The 18954-nt window shown below is 37.9% G+C and overlaps 4 protein-coding genes across 4 annotated transcripts; 3 read left to right on the top strand and 1 right to left on the bottom strand.

The window, feature by feature from the left end:
* Positions 1-2689: 2689 nt before the first annotated feature.
* LOC113307565 lies at positions 2690-3890 on the top strand. The gene has a single exon (XM_026556000.1). The coding sequence runs from the start codon at positions 2703-2705 to the stop codon at positions 3753-3755; it is 1053 nt and encodes a 350-aa protein (XP_026411785.1). The 5' UTR covers positions 2690-2702; the 3' UTR covers positions 3756-3890.
* A 625-nt stretch (positions 3891-4515) lies between these two features.
* On the top strand, positions 4516-6715 carry LOC113311284. The gene is made up of 3 exons (XM_026560124.1): positions 4516-4520; positions 4637-5534; positions 6335-6715. Exons 1-3 carry the CDS (start codon positions 4516-4518, stop codon positions 6713-6715), a joined length of 1284 nt encoding a protein of 427 aa, XP_026415909.1.
* Positions 6716-7152: 437 nt separating this feature from the next.
* LOC113311283 lies at positions 7153-7911 on the bottom strand. Its single transcript, XM_026560123.1, has one exon. It carries the CDS (start codon positions 7909-7911, stop codon positions 7153-7155), a length of 759 nt encoding a protein of 252 aa, XP_026415908.1.
* A 7879-nt stretch (positions 7912-15790) lies between these two features.
* LOC113313429 (20 kDa chaperonin, chloroplastic-like) lies at positions 15791-18690 on the top strand. The gene is made up of 6 exons (XM_026562197.1): positions 15791-16014; positions 16109-16278; positions 17378-17557; positions 17645-17800; positions 18097-18174; positions 18316-18690. Exons 2-6 carry the CDS (start codon positions 16114-16116, stop codon positions 18487-18489), a joined length of 753 nt encoding a protein of 250 aa, XP_026417982.1. The 5' UTR covers positions 15791-16014; positions 16109-16113; the 3' UTR covers positions 18490-18690.
* Positions 18691-18954: the final 264 nt, after the last annotated feature.

Here is an 18954-nt window from a genome sequence, read left to right as displayed (position 1 = left end):
GAATATTTGGACTAACTAGTACCAGGCTTCAGATGAGTGGACTAAAGCGTTCAAAGCCCTCTAACTTTAGGACTAAACGTCAATTTCTACCTAACAATTTGGGAAAGAAGATTACGAGACTTTTTTTTTTTTTGGTATACGATTATGAGACTTTCTTTACTATGATCCCTTTATAGAGGCACATTCAAAAAAATTTGGACACACAAAGTGATTATCCTAGCTAGAGTGGTTAATAAGGGGTGCACCTAATATCAACTACGACCAAGATCTCCTTTCACTCGAGTAATTTCGTCCCTCTGGCTTTAAGGATTCAAGGTTTTATTCTTTCCTACCTTAGTTACTTTTTTGACTATGGCACCGCCAAGACCTTTACCTTTAGATATGTCGTTTCTATTATATACATAGTTAGGCATAGTGATCCGGGATTCCCACGTGGAAGGGCTCTCGCTTAATGTATTAAAGGTATGCAGGAAACAATATAAGAAACTTAATATATTGCAGCATCCAATGGTTATGGCATAAACCCCTACAAGTGTCGTAATAACCTATGTAGCAAGAAGTCTATTGTTGCACCCAATCTTTATTGCTGCAATAAGAGATTATACTTTTTTGCTACACTCTTTTCATATTGTTGCTACAGTTGTGTGGAAAAAGTTTCATTTTGCAGCAGTAAATTATAGCTTTTAGCTGCAGCTGAAAGTACTGTGACTAGAAATTTACTTTTGCAACACCTATATTGAAGGTGTGGTAATATATGATGTAGCAATAGGTAGATTTTTTTGTAGTGAAATAACTTCCAAGAGCTCTCATCGACTGAGGAGTCGTTTGGTACCGTGATGATATTGACTCGTCACGTCTTGGTGACCGGGGTTCTATAAGCTGAGGTCATGGGTGGCCTAGAGGGCCCTTTTAGAGGCTTGGAATCTCAACAGGCGAAGGTAAATTACCTAGTTATTTACCTTTGACTAGTTTATTTTTTTGTTTTTATTTATTGTTATTTTTTTGTCTTCCATTTTATCTAGCTTATCTATGTCAGCCGACGTTAACCCAGTTTTAATTTTCATCGTCTTTGACTGAAGGTAGGGGTTTTAGTCGTTCTTCTAATCTGCGAATTAGTGAAGAACAAAAACGATGAGTTAGAGCAGAAATAGAACTGAGCGAGTAAAGCTGGAACGCAAGAATCCAAATCCTCATTGCAAAGAGATGTACAAGTAGGAAGTTTTTCCCAAAAATCCATGCCTTATCTTTTCGGAAAATGGGTCATTTGTCCAAATATATTTAAAACATGGTTCAAATGGACGAGTAAAAATTTGTATGGGTGAAATGGACCCCAAAAAAATAGCAAGGATGAAACTGGATTCTTCCTGACTTAAACTTAAAAAATAGCAAGGATGCAACTAGATGCATCCTGACGTAAATTAAAAATAAGAAAAAAGTATTTGAAAATGGGTAGGATGAAACTGTTTACATTCTGGCTATTTTTAATTTTTTGTCCATTTAAACAGTATCAAAATCTAAATTTCCTTTTCACCCAGAAATTATTGATTTTGATCTTTTTAACCAATTTTGTGTTATCTTTTTGTGTTTGACTGATAAATTAGGTAGAAATTATACAAAAATAAAAAGAAATTTAAAATAGTTACCAAGTGAATTTCAGCTTATATAGAAACGAATTATCATCCAAACTATCCATAATTGTCCTTTAGTGTTGGTGAACAGTTCAAATGATAATTAAATAAGAAAATGATAACCAAACTTCACTTTTTTTGGTTTCCTTATTTTCTGCTCGAATAAACTCAACTAAAGGTCAACAGTTACAAAAAGAATTTCAATTGATAATTTGTCAATTGAGCCTAAATATGCTTTCAAACAACCTAGGTTAGGATGACGAGTTTGTTGTTAAAAACGAATTATTACAAAAGAATTATAAAAAGAAAAATTAGAAAATCATAAAAAATATAAAGGACAGAGACATTTTCGCCATTCATAAAATATTATGGATAAGAAGGGTATATAAATTTCCCTTGGCTTGTAATGATAAATATGCCCAAAGAGTTTCTAACATTTTTCCCAATAACCAGAAATGTAAACCGTGTACTGTTGTTGTATGTTGTTTATTGCAAAGTACTCGTCTCCCAACATTTGAATCTTTTCAAAAATTTACAAAACAATATAAAGTTGAATAATCATGCATAGACCTTCCAAAAATTTACATGATGATGCCTCCTCCTCAACAACAATGCCGGTACCAAACACCTTTTACATGATAAGAGAGAGCGAATTATAAAAGGAAATGAACTATTACTTGGTACTTGCTGTGACTTGGAGTCTTGGACCGGTCACCTTTCTCAATTTTACCCCAAAACACTAGCTGAATGACGATAACACGGCAAACTGCGTAATGTATTATTTATTCATTCTCTGATGACCGAGTCTGTACTCGTTTGCTTGTTCTTTTGTTTATTCACTTGTTTGTTTAATCATTTGACTGAATAAATCACTAAGACGTGAAGTACTACGCAGCACTGACACCAATAACCGACAAGTTGACTATGCCAGAAAATGTATATCCAATTCCGGAAACTACTTAATCAACGCATAAAGCCAAAAGTCATACTACAAGTGGCTATCCACCACAATATTTCTATATAGACAGAAAAAGCAAGTTGAACCAGAGAGGGGGGGAGATCAGAGGGATATTGATGGAACAGAAATGCACTCTGCAACACTTCACCCATTCTCATATCTTATATAGGGAGGTTACAAATCATTACGGAAACCTAACGAAAGAAGGAAATCCCAGTGATGAGTTCATGTGTGATGCCTGCTACACTCTAGGTTCTGGTGCTAGATTCCATTGCAAGCAGTGCAGTTTCGATCTCCACGAGGAATGCGCAAGCTGTCCCGAGTACCTCAATACATACATACACCCAAACCACCAACTGGAACTAAGGTGGGAGGGATCAAGCAAGAAAGATTATGGTAAATTACGTCCTTGCGATATCTGTGGCGATCAGGTCAAAGGTCTCTTCTACACATGCTCGTCCGGCGCTGAGAAACGATATGACGATGGTCGACACTTCTTCTTCATCCATCCTCTGTGCTCCAAATTTCCACCCCGAGTGCCTCATGGAATCGACAAAAATCACCCTCTCCGGTTTCAGTTAGTCCCGGTTATTCCAGACTCTTTTTGTGCAATTTGTGGAGACGTAGTTTTTTCCTGTTCGTGGAGTTACAGATGTGATCCATGTGGTGTCAATATACATCTTGAGTGTGTTGCTCTTCCATTCGATGATCATCGTCACTCTGGAACTACTTACTCGTCTCGATCACTAAAAGATCCACAAGCACAGATGCACCAGCAAAAGGGACCTATTGATCCTCCATATGGAGGTTACACAGGGGCGATACCAGTCACAGCACCACCGTACAATAACTACTATCCACCGACTCCACCTTCTTATAACTATTATCCACCACCTAATGATACTTACTATTATCAACAGCCACCACAGCTCTACGGGCACCCACCAACGCCGCCACCACCGTATTACAACCATCATCAACCGCATGCTCCTCCTAAGACGGAAGCTACTTCTAGCTCTGGGGATACTGCTCCTCCTAAAAAGGAAACTACTTCTAGTACTCACGGCAGTAAAAAGAAGAGGTCAGCTAAAGTCATAGGAAGAATTGCAGTTAGCTTGCTACTCAGTTCAGTTCTCGGTGTCGTTGTGCCCATGGGAACCACAGGATGAACTTTCTTTGCAATATTGCATTCAATCCTGTAATTAGTAGTAATTCTTTTCTTTTGTTTTCCGGCCATCTGTTGTGTTATTGTTCTGTATCTTGTGTGCCGCATCAGAATGCAAAAAAAAAAAAAAAAAAAAAAATTAAAAAAATAATGATAGATGCGAAATTGAAACCCATGCCATATCCCCTTCATTTTTTATTTACATGATATGAGAAGATGAATTTTCCTGATGAAGCATCAATATAGAATTAGTCTTTCTCCGAAAGAGTCGGGAAATCTGTTCTAATACTTTACGACCAAGTAGGGTTGAGTTGATGAGGGCAATAAGATTTTGTCTTTCGTAGACAATATCTCGATCTTATTCAAATGATTTCAAGCTCTTAAAATATTGAAGCTGCAGATACGACTTCTTCTAAGACCGTAGATGGACCTCATCAACCGAATCAGTTAGCTCCATCCAAACTGATCATAATACGATATCCAAAAAGAGGGTTGTAATTGATAGAGTCAGAACTTCGAATTCCTTTAATAAATTCTAAAAAACAATAAAAGAAGAAGAAGGATGATTTTCTTTCCCGTTTTTTGTGGTACATATGAATGAATTGGTGGTACAATGGTGTCCAACATGCTAACTTTCAGGGCGCCGGCCGGCCAGGTCAGGCTATTACGTCCGACTGTATACTTTTTTACTACATGCATAAAATCTGAATAAGAGCCAATTATTTCCACATTGATTCTGTTTTTTTCTTGCTCTAAAACCATATATGAGGTGAACCCGATGTTCGCTAATCACAGTTCATATATACCATCCTAGCTACACCTAGTGGTTTCTACTAGATCGCTTGTTTGTAATTTGTCTGTTCATCTGACTGAATTACAATGAAGAACTAATTACCAAAACTCGCAGTACTACGCACCACGGCAGTTAGCAATAATTGTCAAGTTGACTAGGAATGCTTCCGATCAAACTAACGATTTCTTATGTGATGCCTGCCACACTCTAGGTTCTGGTGCTAGATACCGTTGCAAGCAATGCGATTTCGATATCCATGAGAATTGTGCTGATTGTCCCGAGTACCTAAACACTTACATACACCCTAAGCATAGACTGAAATTAATGTGGGACGGATCAAGCAAGAAAGATTTTGGTCAATTACGTCCTTGCGATGTCTGTGGTGATCAAGTCAAAGGTCTCTTCTACACATGCTCCTCTGGTGCTGAGAAACGCTATGACGATGGTCGACATTTCTTCTTCCTCCACCCTTTGTGCTCAAAATTTCCATCCCAAGTGCATCATGTAATCGACAAAAATCACCCTCTCAAGTTCCAATCAATTCCGGTTATTCGCAAGTCCATATGTGCAATTTGTAGAGTGCCCTCTTCCTGGAGTTACAGATGTGATCCATGTGGTGTCAATATCCATCTCGAGTGTGTTACTCTTCCATACGATAATCATCAGTCCAGAACTACTACTCACACATCTCGATCACCACAAGATCCCCAAGCGCAGATGCACCAGCAAAAGGGACCTGCTCAACCTCCTCCAGCATCTCCTCCACCACCGTACAATAACTACTGCCCACCCCGTTATAACTATTATCCATATCCACCACCACCGCCTAATTATAATTACTATTATCCACAGCCCTACTGGTACCCGCCAATGCCACCACCACCTAACCATAACCACCATCCCCCATATGCTCCTCCTAAGAAGGAAACTGTTTCTAGTACTCATGGCAGTAAAATGAAGAGGTCTGCTTCAGTTTTGGGAAGAATTGCAGTTAGCTTGTTGCTCAGTTCAGTTCTCGGTGGCGTGCCCATCGGATGAACTTTCAGTCCCACCTTATTTGCAATCAATCCTGTAAATAATGATATGGATCGAGTAACTCTTTTCTTTTGTTTTTTTCCGGCCATCTGGGTCTTGTTGCTTTGTTTTTGTATGCGGCATCAAATGTAAAAATAAATATGACATTAAATTTTTTGAGATAATGTGTTATACAATTTGCCTGTACGAATTGACATTTTGGCCTAGTGGTCGAAGGCGCCAGGTTCAACTTCAAATGTACTGTCTTTTTCCAAGTTTCATAAACAATCTTGGTATCTTTTAGACCAGGTAAGGGGTGGTGGTGGCCTAGTGGATGAGGGCAATAGATTTGTCTTTAGTGGACAATGTCTCAAAATATTAAAGCTGCTAATAGGACTTCTTCTTCTAAGCCTGCAGATGGACCTCATCATGCGATTGAGTTAGCTCCATGATAGAGTTAGAACTTCCTTTCCTAGTGAATTTGTACAAAAGAATAAATCAAGCATATGACTTACTGGTTTTTTGGTGAGGAGACTTATTGGAGCGATAAAGAGGAGACTTGTTGGAGCGAACTTGATGAGATATCCGTAGTCCATGAGGAAACTCATTTTCAGCTGCAAAATCCTTCTTCAGTAGGTGGTTCTACTCAACAACAACGGAACCAACGACAACTACTGCGTTAACAACGACGGCGCCAACATCATCGGCAGCACCAACAAGATATCACATCAAGAAATAATGCTGAACAAGAAGTTTTGGTAAATGTTTCTACTTAGGAGAATAGAATTCCTGATGATGAAGAGACTTATTCTAATCAAGAATTGACGCAACCCTCTGTGGAGGTACAAGAAAACAATCAATCTGTGGTTGAAGATTGGACAGTTGTGGAAGGGAGGAAAACATCCAAGAGGAATAGGGAGGAGGAAAACGGTGAGAGGTTCCAAGATTCTTCATCATGCAACATTAATCAATACAATGTTCTCAATTCAGCTGCTACGGCAAACTTGGAAGGGGAAATTGATGAGACAGCTAAGGGTCATGTCTTTGCAGAAGATGGTAAAAAAGACCCAACTGAAGAGGAATCAAATGAGAATGGTGATCATGAGTATGTTTCAACAACTAAGAAAGATAAAAAACGAGCCAGAACGAAACGGTAAATGAAAATGCAAAGTATATTACATATTTTGTGTGGATTGTCTCTTTTGAATTTGCCACTACATATTATTCCATTCCAGGAATTAATATTTTTTTGCTCGAGAAGAGAATTTATTGCAGAGAGAAAAATTAAGAACAGACTACAGAGACTTTAGAAACGAGTCCATGAAAAGAAAGACAAATGCATCCCAAATGAAATTAAACAGCATTAACTAGGTCCAGTTTCATTTCCCTCGAGGAAGTCGCAGCTGCCAAACCATAGCCATAAGCCTGATGTCAGTGCTTAGATTGTGAGCAGGAAATTATTAGTTCAAGATGTGTTCTATGAAGACTACCGCTGCACACAGATACAAAACAAACCCACCCCCAACCCATAAAAGAAGACGACGTGCTAATAACATGATTAGTTTTCAAGTAAGAAGGTGGGATATCAAGTTCACTAGCCATACACACCAAAAACCGCACCAAGAATCGCAGTAGTTGCAATTTGGCACACAATTGCGAACATCTTTCTCTTCCTACCATCACTGCTAGGTGGTGGAGGATAACCATATGGCACCGCATAACCGCAATTAAAATTAGGTGGCTGATTATAGTAAGGTAGTGGGGCCACCGCAGCTGAACCCCCACCTAGACTGGATCCAGGAGGTGGAACAGGTCTCTTTTCCTGGTGACCATATGGAAGAGTAACACACTCGAGATGGATATTGACACCACATGGATCACAACGGTAACTCCATGAAGAGGCAGAAACGAGGTTTCTGCATATTGAACAACGGGAGTTTGGGATGAACGGAACGGATTGAAACTTGAGATGGTGGCGGTTGTCAATTACATGTTTCACTTGAGATGGAAATTTGGAGCATAAAGGATGGAGGAAAAAGAAATGTTGATGGACTTTTTCAGAGCACCCATAGAAGAGACCTTTGACTTGATCACCGCAGACATTGCAAGGACGTCCATCGGTTGATGATTCAAGTCCTTCCCATACTCTGGTCAATTTGTGGCCAGGGTGAATATAGGTTTTGAGTTTCTCAGGACATGTAGCGCAATCCTCATGCAGATCGAATTTGCATCCGCTGCAATGGTACCTAATACCTGAACCTAACATGTTGCAGCCATCACATAAAAACTCATCACTGAAATTCTTCTTAGTTAGGATATGAGAATGGGTGAAGTGTTTCAGAGTATGCGACATTGAATTATGTGTCTGCTCTTCTCTCTCTCTCTCTCTCTCTCTCTCTCACTTGCTCTGTAATTCAAGTTCTCTTTGTTTCTGTATATCCAAGACTGCTGTTTATATATGCATTTTAAAGATATACGATAGAACATTCCAGACTCCCACATACATCGATATTTAAGAACTAGTCAGCCAAGCACCGACCACTAGATAGTACACTAAGCTGAAATACACGCCTTGGAGTCTCATTCGTCGATTAAGTTGAACTAGTAAGATGCTCTCATGCTCCAATCAAGTATGAGGATCAGCTCGTATTTTAATCCTGTGCAAAGTCAACAGCAACAACCACCACTAACTCAACATTCAGCTCTTGAAGTTGTGAGGTTGGCCATGAGAATATAGACTTGGTACTCAAGATTGGATTATTACTATATATTTTAAAAAAAAAAATCCTTGGATGGTAAGTGCGGCCAAAGGGCAACTAACACGTTATAGCTAGACAACTTGCAATGAAGGTAGGATTTAGTCTCAAGTATGTGTACACGTTTGCTTGTCAAGTTGTATGAACTCCCCTAGAAATACCTCTGAAGGAAATTTCTGTTGAAGTATCACACGTGAAGATGACCGTGGACTCCAATCAAGATAAGTGAAGTGCAACCAAGTTTCTTGGAATTTCTACCCTAGGAATCGAGAGCCAAACATCTGATGAAACATTTTGCTAAGTGTGCCTTGTAAAATGGCAATGCAGCGACCTCAGTGGCCTCTTTTTGGACGTTGCACTAGCTATTGGTTACTAAAGGTACCAAAATTTGCGACCCAAACACTAATTAGCTCAATTATTATAGAATAAATTTCAATGTTAAGATCGAGTGAAACATAAATATAGTTGGATAACAAAACTTAATCTATGAGTTAGGAAGAAATGGGCGAAAATTTAGAAGTACACTGAGTTTTAGGTTTTTGTGGTGGAGTAAAGTGATCTTAGTACCTATTGGTTACTAAATGAGGAGTTTCATCTTTATACGAAAGAAAGGTAATATTTCGTTTCATCTTTCGAGAGGAAATTATTTTTACTTTTTCTGATAGGGCAGAACATGTTAGGATCTTCACGGACCGCCGGACTCTACTTCTGAGTCCGACCACATAGCACCGATACTGTCCCCACTTGACCACCTGTTGCAGCAAGTGTGGGGTTTTTAATCTAAAAGGCCTCGGTGCTATGTAAGGAGATGCCCAAGCTTATTAAGCGCCACATGTATTCCTCTTATTCCATGTGGGACTATCCTAGCTATACATATGTGGTATTTATCGAGCCACATACTCCAACCATCTCCACCTTGGCGAGATTAAACCACCTCACCAATCCAATCATACTCCACCATATGATCACCGTCCGTATAGCTACCCATCGAACATGATTATTGTCACTATGCGCCCTGGAACCCTACTCCACCTTGAGTTAATGGGAAGGCTAGCACTAACTCCACCTTGAGCACAACCTTGCCCACCATAGAATCCTGCTCCACCTGGGTTAATAGGGTGTGGCACTAACTCCACCTTGAGCGCCAACTCTACTTTGGGCCTTGCCTGCTCCACCTTGAATTTGACTCCACTTGCGTCCTAAACCGGGTGACATTCCCAACCACTTCTCCGTTCGGACAGTAGCCCCAACAATTAAAGTGTTCAAACTTCTATTTCCATCCTATGTCATCATGTCACAGACTAAATATTTCTTTTTTTTTTTGGATGGAAAAGATCATATATTAAAGCTAGCAAATGTAATACAACAGATTTACAAGATCATTTTTATCAAACGAATTAGAATCTATGCTAGATTTATGAGCTCTTTGGTTTAGGTTTTCTGACATGTGTTGTAGCCTTTCAATCCTTGCCTCCTCAGCGATGTAGTCCGCTGCATTGTTGTTCTTTCTCTTTATAAATTTCACTTTAGCTTGAGGTAAATCGTCCAATATTATCCTTATGTCCTGCAAGGTATTTTTGTCGGCCACGAAGATTCTGAAATACCCCTATTTAAGTTGTATGTCAAAGCTTTGCAGTCAGTTGCAATGACCACACTTGATAAAATATTTTCTTTTAACCACATAATTGCCTTCAGCAATGCTTTTGCTTCTGCGTGAAAAGATGACTTTTCCCACTCCGAACCTGCATAAAGGTGCATGAAAGTCTCTTCATCAGCAGAGGACAGGATGAAAGCGTATCCAATCGAAGAATCCTCTTTCTTATATGAAGCATCAATGAAGATTATCCAGTCTGAATTTAGGTTGGACCAAGAATTGTTGATTGGTATTTTCTTTTGATTCTCCTTATTGCATTGTAGGGTATTCGATGGGGAGGAATTTAAGAAATTATTTATTTGTCCTATTAAACTGACTGGGGGTGGGTGGATTTTCTCAAAAACTACCGAACATCTGTATTTTCAAATGAACCAAAGTGTGGTGGATATTTTTACCTGAAAATGGCGCAAATCAGCTTCCATAATCCACCATTTAACCCAATCACCTTGATATATTTCGACAGAAAAGCATATACGGATGCCATTTTTTGTTTGGTTACGGCCTTGCAGCATAAGTTGGATTAAGTTGTTTGTCACTCCGAGCATGGACTACCGTCAGTGTTTGATCCCTTTGGAGTGGGGAAGGATACGTAGGCAGTCACAATGAGTTGCAGTATTTTTGTTTCAACACTTTCTCGCTCGTATCATCTAATTGCGAGATGATTACGACATATTGCCTCTCATATCATCTGGTTCGGCATTACAATTCAAGAGATGATTGTTTACATACTTGATGTGGCAAGTTGCATTCTATTTCATAGATGCTCATACTCCCTATCAAGGCGTTTGACGTAGGAATGCACCAATGATTCAATGGATTAAAATGGAACCAGCCATTTGTTAGATTCGAGATTTTGGGTCGGGATGAAAAATCAGTCAACCTAGCATTTTCGAAATAAAACTAAAGAACTGTATACCATTCTAGAGTAGCCTAGGAAAGTCGGTTGTACAAATTCTAGAGTAGTCAAAGTCAGTAGATGGAGATATTTGGGTATAGATGTCCAGAGTCTTCCTCGGTCGATAGAGGTCAGGCCATGTTGTGTGGTAGCATTTTGTGGTGTAATCTAGTGACATCTCCAAGTGAGGTGAAGGTGCAAGTACCGGGGAATGATGCTACGTTGACCAAAAAAAAAGGAGATTCCGCGAGGGGATCGGACAAACGAGCGAGAAAAATCTTAGCAGTAGGATTATAAGTGGGCATATGTGGGTCGCACAGCCGTAAGTTATGGTAGAATTCTCAGAATTTTCCCCCGAATATAAAACATGTTCGAATACTGTGAGTGAGAGTAAGTGAGTAATTCTCTATATAATAATAGAGTTTTTTAAAGAGTTTTACTGGGCAATCTTCACACTGTTGTAATACTATATACGTGTTAATCAGTTTTGGTACAGAGCAATCTTCACACTCCACGTTAAAAAAGTAAACCGGTTTCCCGTTTCCATTCTTTTATTTTCCTTATAATTTTTATTTCTCATTTACCAAAACTTTAGAACACAGCAATCCTAAGATGTTGTCTTATCCTTGCAAAAGTTATTGCATCACATTTCCCAAATTTGGGTAACATGAACCAAAAAACCCAATGTCATCGTAGTAATGTATGTGCGTGGAAACTATAGTACTAAATTGTATACAAAAAAAAGATGTTCACGCCTCTGAGATGCGCCTTGCAACTTAGAAAGAGACTTTTTTTTTTTTTTTTTACTTAAAAGGTTAAAACTTAGAAAGAGACTTAGATTTCATTGATTCAAAATGACACATTACCTGAACCAAGTATCAGCTCTACATATTTAGCTGGTAAATTATCTGTCTAGAATTTTTCTAGATTAACTCCCTACAAAATTTATAAAAAATCTTCATTCAAGATCTAAATAATCATAGCCATATTTAGAATCATCATTATCTGTTGATCCGATGCATGTCTCCACATTTACTTCTCCCGCTGCTTTCAATGAACACAAAATTGGTTAAAAAGACCAAAATCAACAATTCCTGGGTGAAATGGACAATTAGATTTTGATACTGTTTAAATTGACAAAAATGTAAAAATAGGCAGGATGTAACCAGTTTCATCATGCCCATTTTCAAGTATTTTTTCTTATTTTTAGTTTACACAGGATGTATCCAGTTTCATCCTTGCTATTTTTAAAATTTAAGCTAGGATGAAACTAATTTCATCCTTATTATTTTATTTTTTTGGCCATTTCACCCAAACTATTTTTTACTCGTCCATTTGAACCGTGATTTAAAAATATTTGGACAAATGACCCATTTCCCGTTCAATGAAACAAAGCTGTTGGCGTGTGATATCATCCGATAATGATACAAAATTACAAACAATCAGTAAAATTTTCGATCTGAAACGTCTATGAAGTTTTTGTTCTTGGGTTATATCGAGCCATTGAACCCGTCAAGTGGAAAAATAACAATTCATCCCCCTTAGTAAGGCCGACTATCTTGTCTATCTTATCGAATCCTCCGCATGTAGGTTCTATATAGAACTCTTTGCTCCAACTCCAAGACTTGTAGTACTGGTCTTTCGTATGGGCAAGCTTATAACCATGCTAGAGAAGCATTACCATTTTTTGTCATCAAAATTGAGTATGTTTTGGAAAGTTATTCGTCTAATTTCTTATTTGATACCAGACGTTTTCGTGTGCTTACTGATATTTAACTATTTGTATTAGTTGATTGTTAGTATTTGGAGTGTTAATAGTCCACTTTTTAATAAGTATATACTTGGTGAGCTAAGGGTATCTGATAAACATGAGCATAGAGATTCTAATGTAGTTGTGAGAATAATTCTCTGTATCTTCATTGATAGGCAAAAGCCTGATTTATACATGTTTACACAACCAGATAAGGCAAATAAAAGATACACCTAACAACTAGATAAGGCAAATAAAAGATACACCTAACAATATCTAGGATATATACAAAAAGAATATATATGCAGTTACAACCAAATAACAAACACAATAATATCAAGATATATCATATCTTGAACATATCTTAACAGTATCAACAAGTGCAAAAGTAAATTTTAAATTTTATATCTTTGTAAGTTGAACAAGACTGGAGTGTCCTCTCGTTGCAGCTTTACTTCCCTGTCCTTCCCAAAAGATGTGTTCAGTTGATGCAACTCTATTTGTAGTGCGCAGGTTCCAACTTTGAGTTGCCATGAGAAGTGCTGCATGAGTTACAGCCTCGGATTGGTTCCAAAACAGTATCCATTTGTGCCGAACCCAATGACAACCCATTTTAAACCAACCAACATTTTTCACATTACCTGAACTTTTAGTGAAGTACACTTTAGTTTCCGCCACCAAGAAACTACAAACTTGAATCACAGTGACGCTACTAGGCTTATTCAGATCTTTTGTTAGTCAATTACATTGTTGTTGTTTTTTTTCAAAATCTCTCATACTTCCAACTCCTGCCTCTATTTTCTTGTTTTACTTGTTGTGTAGGAAGTAATAGCACTTGGGCTTCCAACTCAAAACCAATTGACAATGAATGGAGAGGCCCTCATGCATATAAGGAGGATCTAGTCTAGGAAGATTAGCAATGTGGGACTAATCATCAACACGCCCCCTCCATGTGAAGGGCGAACCCTTACACGTGGACCGCTGCATGGGTGCCTGCCGACGCAGGGTCTTAGGGTCTTAGTACACATACAGGGCCTAGGTCTAGCTATGATACCATACCAAATTAAAGTCTGCGGCCATCCATCTCAAAACCAATTGGCAATGAGTGGAGAGGCTTCCATATTATATTTTAGAACCGTTTTTTGGGGACCATGGTTTTTTTATAGGGGACCATGATTTTATTTTGGGTAAGACATTAGAAGTAAATCTAGGTTACCCCTTATCTAGATATTTATATTAATACCTAAATTACCCTCCTGATTAATTTTGGGTAATGATTAGTTAGTGTTAATAATAATTAGTGTAATGATTAGTAAAATGATTAAGTTAAAGATAATTAGTAAGATTAAAAAATCAGATGTTTTTTTTTAAAAGAAGTAGAATTATTGAGAGAGTAAAGTTAGAGAAGATGAAGAAGGAAAACATAAAAAACGATGGATTTCACCAACCACAATCGGAGGAAGAGTATTTGAGTACCCAGGTATGCTTCAAACTTAGATAATGTTGGTTGAATTGCTCCAAATTTTTAAAAAACTGTAAATTTTTAGAGTAGATTTTGGCTTGTTCGGTTACCTTATGTGAAGAACAGGTTACCGAACTCATCTGAAAGTGTAGTTCGGTTACTTTTTCCAAACACGTAGGTTACCGAACTCGCTCTTTAATTGAGGTTTTTAGTCGTTCGATTAACAGACATGTTACCAAACTTTGTTTATCGGATTTACAGAGTAATCTTCGGTTGGTTCGCAAACTCTAACCCAACAACATATCTAACCGAACTCCACATGTATGCAATTAGTGAAGAGTTCGGTTCGTTAAGATTTTTTGCGAACAAACCGAACATAGTGGGACAAGTTCGGTTAAATTGAAACTCAACATAGTAGGCAAAATAGCACAGTTCGGTTACATTGGATTTTTTTTTCTTTTTGTAATATAGGTAGAGTTCGGTTACTAGATAGTTTTAGAAATTTTTGCGAACCAGCCAAACAGAGTAGGCAAAGTTCGGTTAAATCATAACTCAACATAGTGGGAAAAATAAAACAGTTCAGTTACATTGGTTTTTTTTGCTATTATGGGTAGAGTTCGGTTACTAACTAGTTTTAAAAATTTTTGGCGACCAAGCGAACACAATATATTGGTTTTCAATGAGGAGTTCGGTTAAAACTATTTTTTGCGAACCAGCCAAACAGAGTAGGCAAAGTTCGGTTAAATCATAACTCAACATAGTGGGAAAAATAAAACAGTTCAGTTACATTGGTTTTTTTTGCTATTATGGGTAGAGTTCGGTTACTAACTAGTTTTAAAATTTTTTGGCGACCAAGCGAACACAATATATTGGTTTTCAATGAGGAGTTCGGTTAAAACTATTTTTTGCGAACCAACTGAACTCAGAGTTCGGTTACGAAAATATAAATTCGTGATAACCGAAGTGTTCTTCGTGTTCTTGGTTTCAGAATGTTCGGTTACAAAACTAGTTTTTTTTTTTAACTATTCCTAACCGAACATGCCACTTTAACTTCATTTAAACCATATTTTGACGATTTCTACTCAATTTTCCCAATCAAAGAACGAATTAAAAACATTGATGGGTTTTTCAATCGAACGAGGAACGTCAAGGAAAGAGAGGAACGTCAAGGAAAGAGAGAAGAAGAAGAGAATAATTTTTTTTTCAAAACTAAAAAATTTGGATTCCCCTCCTGTTTTTCTTTTTGATTTTGATATTTGTTAATAAATTCATTGAGATTAGATGTATATGATTAGATTTATATAGTTATTAAGTTAGTTTTTAATTTAAATTAAAATAGAATGATAAATGTGTATTTACCTGACTTTATGACACCCTTATAAGTATAGGAAAGTTGACCAAATAAGACCATGGTGCCCAAAAAAAACCATGGTCACTAAAAAAATGGTTCATATTTTAAGTTTATTAAAATGACATTAACATTGTGAGACTATTATCCTAAACAGGAAGAACACCTCGCGTGAGTGAAAAAGTACGGATTTCCGGTAGATCATCGTAGCGCCCAAATTCTCACACAAGGACTATAGATACGGATGAACAATATTCGTTTGCTCATAAACGAAACGAATACATCCTTGCCGCTGTGCTTTAGTATAATATATACAGGCTACAGATTAAATCTTTTGGCAGTAAAGGAAAGGAAAGTAACTGCGGGACACGTGTCAACTTGAGGGACAGGGAACCGGAACCGTCAGGAACAATCCAGGATTCCGGTTCCTCCTGGAACTGATTCAGCCCATAACCTAAACAGTCTTATCTTTTTAGATAAAATCTCTACTTCTCTTCTTCCTCCTCCTCATCAGTTTTACAACTCCTCCTCCTTCTACAGTCTAGGGTTTTCATTTCTTCTTCAGCCGTAAAACCCTAATCTTCTCTGCAGGTATCATCAAAATCCCAATCTCTTTTTTATCATAAAGGGGTCTGATTTTGACCTAAAACTAATGAAAATCGTATCTTTTTAATTTGTTTTCTAGTTGTAATGGCGACAGTACAAGTAACTGGTTCAGGAATTGGATTACTGCCTTCATTTGAAGGACTTAGCAGATCCAGTGTTAAGTTTTCAACTTCTTCTGCTGTTATTGCTTCTTCAAAGAGGTCTTTCAGAGGTCTTGTTGTTAAAGCTGCTACTGTTGTTGCTCCAAAGGTATTCATTTTCAATCTTCAATTCTGAGTTTTGGTTTTTATTTGGATAAGATTTTGGGATATTTATCTTGATTTGTTAATTTTTGATTGGAATTATTAAGGGTTTCTCAGGTTATTGAATTCATATGGGGGTTTTAGGGATGCTTTACCAATTGGAGTGGTGGTTGGGGGTGGCTAGAGTCAGGATTGGTTGGAATTGTTTGGGGTTTTGCTCAGACTATTGAATTCTTAGGGTGTTTTAGGAATTATTGTGGTACATTGAGGCTTTGGCTGTTCTACTTGCTGGATTATTGATTGAATGAGCTACCCAAGTTAAAACCCCTGTCCATTTTATTGTTTGCGTATTTTCTCTTCAGTTTGAGTCAACTGATAGAATCCTTGTGAGTTTGCTGTTCGGATAAGATTTTCGGATAAAGCTGAAACCTTTTTACATTATCTTGATTTCTTTGCTGTAATCTTTGCTTGGAATTGTTAGGGATTTGTATGCTATTGAATTCTTAAGGTTTTGTTTAGTGACGGTCCTGACGGAGTATAGCTTAACAAACTGGAGTGGTGGAGAGTGGTGGGTTACATTGGGGCTTTGTGTTTCTTACTAATTCAATTGTTGGGTAAATCCCTGTGAATTTTATTGTTTGGGTATTTGTTGTTGACACATGAATTTGCTAGTGCTCGTTAGAATGAACTGATAGAATCGTTGTGATTTTGCTGTTTGGGTAGTGATTTTTTAGCCATTGTCTTATGAATTGCTGCTTTTGTTTTCGATTGGAAGAAATTTTGAGTTAACAAATATGTGATTTTTTTATGTTGTTTGAGGCCGGCAGCCATGTGTCTGATTTGCTTTCTGTTGAGACACGAGAAGGTTTGTGAAATTAAAGGCTCATTGCGAAACTAACCATTAGGCATTATTATGCGATTTTCTTTGCTCGGTGAGTTTATTTGAAGCATGTTTAGGTAGTGGATAACATTTGCGAACTTGCTGGTGGATAAGAATGAAGTTCTATGACTGTCAATTGGTATTTGATGGATTCTATTTTTGTTCACTTGTTGTTACTCAAATCTGCATATAGTAAATGACCTATTTTGCTCTATTTTTTCTTCAGTACACTACCCTCAAGCCCTTGGGAGACAGGGTGCTCGTTAAAATCAAGACAGCAGAGCAGAAGACCACAGGTGGTATTTTGTTGCCTTCTACCGCTCAGACTAAGCCACAAGGAGGTGAGGTCGTTGCTATTGGGGAGGGTAAGACCGTCGGAAAGGCCCAAGTCGATGTTAGTGTGAAGGTAATGATTAACTCAGCTATGTTTTTTTTTTCTGTATATCTATGGTTTTGAATTAGCATTAACAATTGTAAGCTTATTTGTTGGCAGACTGGTGCTCAAGTCATTTACTCCAAATACGCCGGAACTGAAGTGGACTTCAATGGAGTAAGCCATCTTATATTGAAGGAAGATGACATTGTTGGTATTCTTGAGACTGAGGATGTCAAGGATCTTAAGCCCCTGAGCGACCGTGTCTTAATCAAGGTCTGTTCTCACTTTAGCTTGTTAGATTTTTCATAATCTGGAGAATTTAAGGTAGCTTGTTAGATTTTGATAGAAATAAAAAGAGCTGCACGGGAATTTTACAGGGAAGGGTTTGACCTTGTACTACGAGGCACAATAGTAGTATTGGGTTCATGTGAACGTAATTGCTTTTACCTAAGCAGGCAATCTTTTAGATTGGGGAGTCGTTGTGTTCCTTTTGTTGCACTCTAATTTGTGATTACATATTTGAGTGATTACTTATTTAAAGTGGCTCTGACACATGATCGCGATTCCAGGTTGAGGAGGCAGAGAAGGAAACTGCTGGTGGATTACTTCTGACAGAGGCTAGCAAGGAGAAGCCCTCCATTGGAACGGTAAGCAAACTTCTGTTTGACGGGTTTGAGTTACACATGCATAACCTGCTCACATCAGTCAATATCCATGTACGGCCTACCTCTTGTGGTGTTTGTTGGTTAGACTGTAAAGTAAAGCATTGCTTGTTTTCTGTGTCTTAGGTTATTGCTGTCGGTCCCGGTCCTCTTGACGAGGAAGGAAAGAGGAAGCCACTATCAGTTGCTCCAGGGAACTCTGTCTTATACTCCAAGTACGCTGGAAACGACTTCAAAGGCGCTGATGGTTCTGATTACATTGCTCTTAGGGTAGCCGATGTGATGGCCGTGCTAGCTTAGAGTGATCCTGTGGCTATGTAGAATAATTTTGACTGAGATCTTTGAGGCATTGTAGTTTTTATTTTTTTTCTTGCAAAGAATAGATTAATGTTAAAACATGAGCAGAGCACAATCAGATTTATCACCATCAAAACATGGGGTATGTTCCAAAATGTTATGAACTTTTACGGCTTCAAATGGGAATCAAGCTTCTGGAACCTATTTATGCTTTTGCTCAAACTGTTCGCATTTTAGTAACTAACTGGAAACCTGCAGAAAGGTTTGCTTGCATTTACATTGATGTTCCAGGGTTTGTCATGCCTCAGAAAACACAAGCTACATGAATTCATCGGGTAAGAAACTACAAAAGAAGTTGGTTACTCTGGATGTTGTTTAAGCAGAGTTACTTTATACAAAATTCATTGGGTAAGAAATAGTTATCGAAATATTTCAGTTTCAATTTCAATTTTATTTTATGTGGCTTCG

Source organism: Papaver somniferum, chromosome 9 (genome assembly GCF_003573695.1).
Source record: "Papaver somniferum cultivar HN1 chromosome 9, ASM357369v1, whole genome shotgun sequence".
NCBI classification, from domain to species: domain Eukaryota; kingdom Viridiplantae; phylum Streptophyta; class Magnoliopsida; order Ranunculales; family Papaveraceae; genus Papaver; species Papaver somniferum.
Note: the sequence above shows the minus strand (reverse complement) of the source record. Positions and strands in the feature narration are given on the sequence as shown.

Bases quoted from the DNA above. Each gene is read 5' to 3' on its own strand.
- LOC113311284 (XM_026560124.1), top strand. The intron at 5,535-6,334 runs GTTAGCTTGTTG...GTTTCTACTTAG, and splicing joins CAGTTTTGGGAAGAATTGCA to GAGAATAGAATTCCTGATGA.
- LOC113313429 (XM_026562197.1), top strand. From the start codon at position 16,114: ATGGCGACAGTACAAGTAACTGGTTCAGGAATTGGATTACTGCCTTCA. The intron at 16,279-17,377 runs GTATTCATTTTC...TTTTTTCTTCAG, and splicing joins CTACTGTTGTTGCTCCAAAG to TACACTACCCTCAAGCCCTT. The intron at 17,558-17,644 runs GTAATGATTAAC...ATTTGTTGGCAG, and splicing joins AAGTCGATGTTAGTGTGAAG to ACTGGTGCTCAAGTCATTTA.
- LOC113311283 (XM_026560123.1), bottom strand. From the start codon at position 7,911: ATGTCGCATACTCTGAAACACTTCACCCATTCTCATATCCTAACTAAG.
- LOC113307565 (XM_026556000.1), top strand. From the start codon at position 2,703: ATGGAACAGAAATGCACTCTGCAACACTTCACCCATTCTCATATCTTA.